General features: G+C 36.1%; 1 protein-coding gene and 1 pseudogene across 1 annotated transcript; one reads left to right on the forward strand and one right to left on the reverse strand.

Moving 5' to 3' along the window:
• The first annotated feature begins 609 nt into the window (after nt 1–609).
• On the forward strand, nt 610–2,649 carry LOC120214110 (annotated as a pseudogene).
• Nucleotides 2,650–3,182: 533 nt separating this feature from the next.
• Nucleotides 3,183–5,841, reverse strand: LOC120214120 (CASP-like protein 5B2). Its single transcript, XM_039212092.1, has 3 exons — nt 5,368–5,841; nt 4,108–4,240; nt 3,183–3,557 (listed from the first exon to the last, which is right to left on the reverse strand). The coding sequence occupies exons 1-3, from the start codon at nt 5,496–5,498 to the stop codon at nt 3,357–3,359; spliced, it is 465 nt and encodes a 154-aa protein (XP_039068023.1). The 5' UTR covers nt 5,499–5,841; the 3' UTR covers nt 3,183–3,356.
• Between the last annotated feature and the right edge of the window lie 2,076 nt (nt 5,842–7,917).

Here is a 7,917-nt window from a genome sequence, read left to right on the forward strand (position 1 = left end):
ACTTTCGTTATTTTTCTAGATTTAATTTTTCACAATCACTTTTACTTTTTTGAAAATACTTTTACTTTTTTACATTATTTTCGCTCTTTCAATTAAAACTCCTCCCATTTCCTCTACTTTTTCATTAAAATCAGAATCAAGACCTCTCAACATCATAAGCTCCTTAGTCCATGTGGATCGATCCTTCTTCTCTTTACTATATTTATTATTCATTTATTTTGAGATTAAGAATTATTTATATGACAATATATGACACTTATCAACCCTAGGCAATGGCTGCAAGTTAACCATTTCAAGAAAAGTAACTTCATAGAGATATGGGGATCCAGAGATCTAAGGAATATATACTCATCATCATGGCGTGGAACTTTAAAGCATTAACATATGATTTCAGAGCAGTTATTATCCCAAGAAAATGTCATCTTTAAATCTAAACCAGTTTTCTACTTCAAACTACACCAACCCTATGTGAATCGACATCATATCCTTTGAAATACGTAAAATAGATTTCTTAATTTAAAATCACAAATTTCCCCTTGGTATATACAAGTAACCTGGCTAATATTCATCCTTAAAGTCTTCAGCTTTAAATCCACCAACTTTCCTGCAATGGAGAAATCTGTATTCTCAATGCTGATCTTTATGGTAGAACTGCTTGCATTTTCTGGGTGCACGGCTAGCTGGCGAAGTACATTGCAGTAACTGTGGCCGCATTCCGGTACCTGACCCTCTCCGCACGGGGCCGAATTGCGGTGATCAAGCGTCACAGGGACACTATGGTTTGATGCTATGAAGGGATCTTATATGATCATATCCATCAACCCCATGACTCAGCGGATAGTTCTCCGGCCGCCAAATCTTTTGTTTGATAGTTGCATTTCAAGCGATATTGGCACACAGGGAATCCAGCTTGATGATGATCTCCCCTTCAACATCACTAGCAGTAACACCATTTTGTTGCTTAACTGTACGAATGCAATGTTGAACTTGCAAGCACCCATAAATTGTACACCAACAAGCTTATGTCATAACTATATAAATGATAATGCAGCGGCGTGCACGAGGAGTCCGTTGTGTTGCGTGCTCAAGATCAGTGGATCGCAAACCGCTTATGTATTGAGGATTCATGATAGAGGTTGTCTGGCATATCAGATCTTTGTGAACATTGACACTGTAAATCCTCCAAAGAAATGGCCTCAGCCTGGTTTGGAGATAGAGTGGACATTGCCACAAGAACCGGCTTGCAAGACTCCGGTGGATTGTGATAACTTGTTCCATTCCAAGTGCTTACCTGATCCTGCAAATGTTGGAACAACAAGGTGCTTCTGCAGCAAAGGGTTCAAATGGGATCCTCTCAATGGATTATGTGCAACTATTTACCTCTTGAACCAGAAAAAAACGACTTTTAAAACAGTTCTTAACATGGCCGTAAGCATTAAGATACTATGTTCTCTTTGTTTAGGTACAAAATGCCGACCGGGGAGACGCTGCAAAAGCCGAAAGAAGCATACAGTGCTCGTTTCTGGTATGTACCTGCATAGAACTAGAAATTCACATGAAATCATTACAGATGTTTACTATTTTTTTGATGTATGCCTAACAAGAAGTTACTGTGATGGTGGTCATATGCTTTTCAGGTATATCGGCTGCATTGGGAGGAGTTTTGCTTGCTATTATGATCGGAATTCTAGTTTACAAGCAACGCCAGAGCGTAAAGAAAGAACTGCAGAAGAGGCTGATCAAGGAAAGGGAAAAGATGTTTAATGCTAGAAACAATGGCAGATCAGCCAGTGTTTTCACTGGCAAAGAAATAAGAAAAGCAAGAGGTAACTACTCTGCAGCGAATCTCATAGGATCAGGAGGTTTTGGTGAGGTCTTCAAGGGACTGATCAAGTCCTTAATGAGGTCCGAATTCTTTGCCAGGTGAACCATAGGTGTCTGGTAAGACTCCTTGGTTGCAGCGTCGAGCTTGAACAGCCACTCATGATATACGAGTTTGTCCCTAATGGAACCTTGTTTAATCACCTCCATTGTAGTCGTTTCGGAAAATATGCTCCCCTCACATGGCAACATCGGCTTCGCATTGCTCACCAGACTGCAGAAAGTCCTTATCTCCACTCTACGGCAGTTCCACCAATTTACCATCGAGAAGTGAAACCAATCAACATTTTCCTTGATGAAAAGCTTAATGCTAAAGTTTCTGATTTTGGTCTGTCCTGGCTAGTCGAGAGAACCGAAGGCGATGCTAGTTACACCTATACCTCTGCTCAAGGAACCATTGGATATCTTGATCCGGAATATTATCGTAGTTTTCAGCTTACCGATAAGAGTGACGTTTATAGCTTTGGGGTTCTTCTTCTTGGGCTCTTGACTTCTAAGAAGGCTATAGATTTTAACAGAGAAGATGAGAACGTGAATTTGGTGGTTTACATGAAAAATATAATGGAGGATGAAGAGAGACTAATAGATGTTGTTGATCCAGTGATCAAAGGAGCTAGAAAGTTAGAACTTGACACCATTAAAGCATTGGTGCTATTGGCAGCATCTTGTTTGGATGACTAGAGACAACACCGACCTTCAATGAAAGAAATTGCTGATGAGACTGAGTACATGTTCAACATTACTGCAGGAGAGATTTCGGATAAGTAAATGTTATCAATAGTGAAAGTAAAACTAAACCCAGAGCTGATCAAACAATTGATCTTTCTAACTTGCATTTAAAGTATATCAGGCAGTTTCAACCATATTTTGCATAACATGATAAAATTCAACACCGGTTTCAAGATTCGGGTTCAATCCCAAACTCTACACAGCAGTAAAGACTACAGCAACAGGACACCGCCACACATGTTTAAGCAGTGAACCACTTGTAGACTTGTGGTCACTAGACTGCAAGATTCTAAAAAGCGTGTTAACAAAATCAATCCAGAAATGAAGTTTGATCCATGTTTTCTTTAGGATGACCAACTGCCCTGGAAAATAGTGATGTTGCTTAAATGAAATACGAAATATAAATGACTTCATATTTTTCAAGCATGTATCTACAACATATCCATGGCAGGCATAAGCTTGAAGGATCTCAGTGCTTATCTCTTGATCAGACATGAAAGTATACAACACCAGACAAAATGTGACGTCTGTTGGGAGATGTAAGAAGAGGCAAGTCACATGCCTTTCAATTCAACTTCTTAGTTAAGATCACAAAGAAAAATCTTTAGTTTGCAGAGGCAAAACTACAATTCTCCAAAATTGTCAAAAACTAAGGAATGTGAAGCAAAAGAAAAAGAAGCATTTACATGTTAAATGGGAGATACTATTTTGTGGACATTGTTATGAGCATGGGAACCTTGAATCCTTCAGAAAGAGGCTAAGATCCAGAACATGACATGGGATGACATAGCAACCAAAATCCATGTGATGAATGCCAAAATTATTGATATTTCAAATTGATTGCATGGGAGGTGACTTTGAGCCCTGCAGAAGTCCAAGTCTCTTGCATACAGGACTATAACCCCTGCTGATGAACATGCAGCTGCCAATGATAACATAGCTGTAACCTGCATATTCAAGAAAGGTTAGCCAAGTAATATCCAATTTTGACCAAATGTGTATCAAGGGAAAAAAGGCACAAAAATTAAGCTGCATTGTAGGAAAATCCGATAGAAAAATAAAAAGATTGAAATTTGAAGACCCAAATAACAATCGCTAGCACCACTTAAAAAAATTAAAGTGAAATGAATAGAGTTCATATACGGATTGTGAAGACACTGATCCTATCTCCATGTAAGATTCACTTTACCATCATTCACAAATGGGAACAGGTCACCATAGAAACCAGCAATACTAGACATGGAAAGGCTGTATTTGATAGAATAAGAACTCCTCCAGATGGTCATGTAAACCATATAAGGAATCATAAACGGCCTGAACATGAAAAATCTAATAATAATATGGGGAATAAGTGATAACTAAGGTGGAATATGACAAATACCAAATAGCACTATAGCGGGCAATTTTTGGTAAAGAAAACCTGACTCACATTAATGTTCATACGTGCATTTAGGGACTAAAGGATATTAGAGGGGATTCTTAGAGAAAGTTGCATACCCAATCACCTACAACAAATAGGCTCACTAGAACAGGATTCTGGAGATCTCTCTTTTTCCTCAAAGCATAAACATCGAGACATGCAAGACCAAAGCTCCATAGCAGTTGAAGCCCCATAGATGCAATCAAATAACTGAAACAAAGAACATAAAGAACATCAAAGCTGCATCAAATCAAAATTATTGCAGTGCATTTCTACTCTACTTTAACCATCCTTTCCACCCCATCAAACCTAAACATTTTCCCCCTTTCCCAGGAATATAGAACTATAATATTCCACAGGAGAAAAGCTTAAACGTCATCTTACATCTAGTCAAAACAGCAGTTTTCAACATTTTCACAATAGAAACCCACACTTTGTGAGACTTCAAAAATGAACTAGAACAAGTTCCAACAGCGTTGCACATTTGAGACTTCAGTCATGAATAACAGAAGACACAAAGAGAATACATACTTCCAGGCAACTATGTACTCAAGTTCATTCAAACCTATATTATACCTCTGTCTTGTGTGTCATTGACACAAACGAATGGCACTGTCAAAGACTATCACTATAAGCATAAACAAGTCTTAAAACAAAGTGACTGCACCATTCATTCATATCAGCAGAAAATTTGCACAGAAATCAATTCATTTTTCCTGCTGTGCTGTTAGCCCCAACATAATCACTCAGTTCAAAACAAAATTTGCTATTACAATAAAAAAGCACGCTTTAAACAACCAACTTTCGAATATTTCCCTAGACACCATAGTGACAATATTATCGGCGTGCAGATGATTCCTTCTGCTTAACCAAGCTACAGCCAATTTGCACTTCATATTCAACTTAAATACAGTTTCAGAAGAACTGATAGGCTTTTAAATCAAAGCTTCTAATATCTCATCCAATAGTCATTACAAATTGAAGTCGGCAAATTCTCATTCATTTCCATTTTATAATACAAAACACAAAATTTAGAAATGAAACCCTCTTCAAATTAGGGCCCAAAATTGATCTAAACTTGAAATGCTGAAAAGGGTCATCTTTTTACCCAATAAATTCAAATCAGAAAACCCAGAGTAGCAAAATCCAGTTGCATGATTAATATAATTGTTAGTACTTTTAACAAATTTGCATCAACAAGCTGACTAAAAAATTATGCTCCCCAGCTGACTAAGTTATCTGATTCAAACAAGTCATTTTAACTAAAATTTATTTAACCAGAAAAGGTAAAATTTGAGAGCAAACCGAACGAAGGGAGAAAGGAAAAGCAGAAGTACCAGAAAGCAGTGTAGGAAGAGAAATCAGAGGCGGAGACCATGACTGCAATGGAAGCAGCTGCAAATGCACATTGATATACCCTTAGCATTAACCCACTCATCGTCCCTGGACTTCCGATAAACACTTTCATCCTCTTCCTTCAAGCTAAGGGCAGGGTACCCACTATCCCCTAAAATCAAAGGACTCTTCTTTCAGAAGAAAAAGGAGAAAACCCAATAACCTAGAATCTTAAACCGCTTCTTCCATTAATGACAACCCAAATCCGGTGTCCAAATCAGCTTCTTTTTGGTTCCATCAAGAAAAAGAATTGACAAATGGAAGTGGGGATTTGGAGATCCGGAGTTCGTACCTTTATCAGCTAAAAACTTAAAAAGCGTAGGATTTAAGAAATACCCTGAAATTATGATCAGTTTAGCAGATCATAATTTATATATATTGATGTTTTTGATTTGATGGACATAAAGAGAGAAAAAGCTATATTACTTCAGTTGGGTTGATGAATATACGTATATACTATGTGGATTTTTTCAATCGGGTAAATTATGTATTTACTCCCTAAGTATTTTCCCAGTTTCATTTTAATTATTTATTTTTGGCCTAATACAAAAATACGATTTGATGTCTAAAGAATTTTTCGTTAAAAAATGGGGTTCTCACGTTTTTTTCGTTATCATTTTAGATGACAGACGTTAATGAACAATAAAAGTCATGTTCTGGTCATTTTGAGAATTTTTATTTAAAATAAAAAATATAATTTAAAAAAAAACTAATTTCTTTTCAAATATTAAAAAAATAACCCAAAACTTTTAAAATCTTAATGTAGATCCCTTTTCCATCGTCGGTCGAACACCCAACGACATACGACTAGCCAACCACCCATAACCAAAACCCTCGTACTTTTGTAATCGATCAAACACCCAAAAATGATGTAAATGAAATATTTTGTTTTAGGAATTCGAATCCTAAACATCACTTAGATTGATCATGGTAATCAGTCGTTTGATCATATGTGACGATCGATTGTTTACCGTTTAGTCAGTCGTGGCAGTCAGCCTTTGGCTGTTTCAGAAGGTTGCAAGGAACACGGGGGATAAAGGAGATGTAGAGGGGGTGACATGGTTGTTGAACCTATATTTTGATATAACAAATAAGGGTAAAATGTTTTTGGACTAAATTAAATTTGATTAAATAATTCAAAGTCCAAATTAATTTGAAAAAAATATGTCCTAGATGTTTTCGAAACTTTGTCATACTTTTAAACATTATTCTAAAGCTTAAAACTTTTGAAATTTGCCAAAAATCCTAGCCAGTCTCGAGACTAGAATTCTAGAAGGCTTTTCTGGTATCAGTACCATGGTGTTGGTATTGATACTAGAAGGTGAGTATTGATACTCCTTCAAACAGTATTGATACCAAGGCCTCAACGGCTATAATTTTGAATGTTTTTCATGCTCGGTCTTGATACCAACTTCCCGGTATTGATACCAAAGTTGCAGATGAGCATTTAATGCTCAAAATTAAGGGTTCTAACGGCTCCAAAACATCCCCAATAGTTAGAAACGACTACAAACTCATTCTAACATATAAAAACTAGTTGAGGACACTTGAAGAAGGTTACAACACCTATCCAAGCGATCCACATCAAGTGAAAATCTCTTTTAATCTTATTTTTCCTTTTCTCTTATACACATAATGTTTTAGTGAGCTAAATTGTGTAAAAACCTTCTTTTGAGGGGTTTCTTGTTTACAACCTTTTATCTTTGTTAAAAATGGGTTTTGGTTTTATCTTAGACATTGTAAAAGATAGGGAATTTGTAAAGGTTACTCTTAGGCCTAGAAAAAGAAAGAACAAATTAGTGAATCTGTTAGAAATCTTTAGTGACAAGCTAAGGTAGTGGATTTAGACTTCATTGAGGAAGTTGTACCACTATAAATCTTTGAGCAAATTTTCCTACCCTTTCTTCTTAATTCTCAAAAATTTAAAAAGGTCAATTCACCACCTATTGGCAACAATTTTGTTTGATCTAATAGAGAATCATAAATCCTAACATTAATAAAAAAAATATTTGGTCAAAGGGTAATTTTTTCCCTTGTAGTAGACTCAATTTATCACTTTCATCCCTATTATATTTTCGCATCAATTTAGCCCTCCAAGTTGCTCAATTGCATCATTCTATACTGCTGAACCTATTTTGATATAACAATTTTAATGAAAAAAATATTTTTGGACTAAATTGAATTATTCAAAGTTTTCAAAAATAATTCAAAATTCATAAAACTTGAATTTGAACACAAAAATGATTTTTCTAGAAAAGAAGTATCGATATTGTTCTTACAGTATCGATACCATATGAACAGTATAGATATTGTTCTTGTAGTATCGATACCCAAGGTAAAGGAAGTATCGATACTGCCTATTTGTTGTAAATGTGTTTAGATTCCAGTAGGCATTTTTTGTACTAATACTCAAAGGAGTATCGATACTACTTTGTATAGTAGTATCGATACCATGACCTCAATACAGATACTCCCAGCCCAACGGTTGAAAA

This window comes from Hibiscus syriacus, unplaced genomic scaffold (genome assembly GCF_006381635.1).
Source record: "Hibiscus syriacus cultivar Baekdansim isolate YM2019G1 unplaced genomic scaffold, ASM638163v2 tig00110053_pilon, whole genome shotgun sequence".
Classification (NCBI taxonomy): Eukaryota; Viridiplantae; Streptophyta; class Magnoliopsida; order Malvales; family Malvaceae; genus Hibiscus; species Hibiscus syriacus.

What these genes read in the sequence shown, in the direction of transcription:
- LOC120214120 (XM_039212092.1), bottom strand. Translation starts at nt 5,498, where the DNA reads ATGAAAGTGTTTATCGGAAGTCCAGGGACGATGAGTGGGTTAATGCTA. An exon ending in TCTTCCTACACTGCTTTCTG is followed by an intron (nt 4,241 to 5,367) that starts GTACTTCTGCTT and finishes TCTTTGTTTCAG; the next exon opens with TTATTTGATTGCATCTATGG. An exon ending in TATTTGTTGTAGGTGATTGG is followed by an intron (nt 3,558 to 4,107) that starts GTATGCAACTTT and finishes TTGAATATGCAG; the next exon opens with GTTACAGCTATGTTATCATT.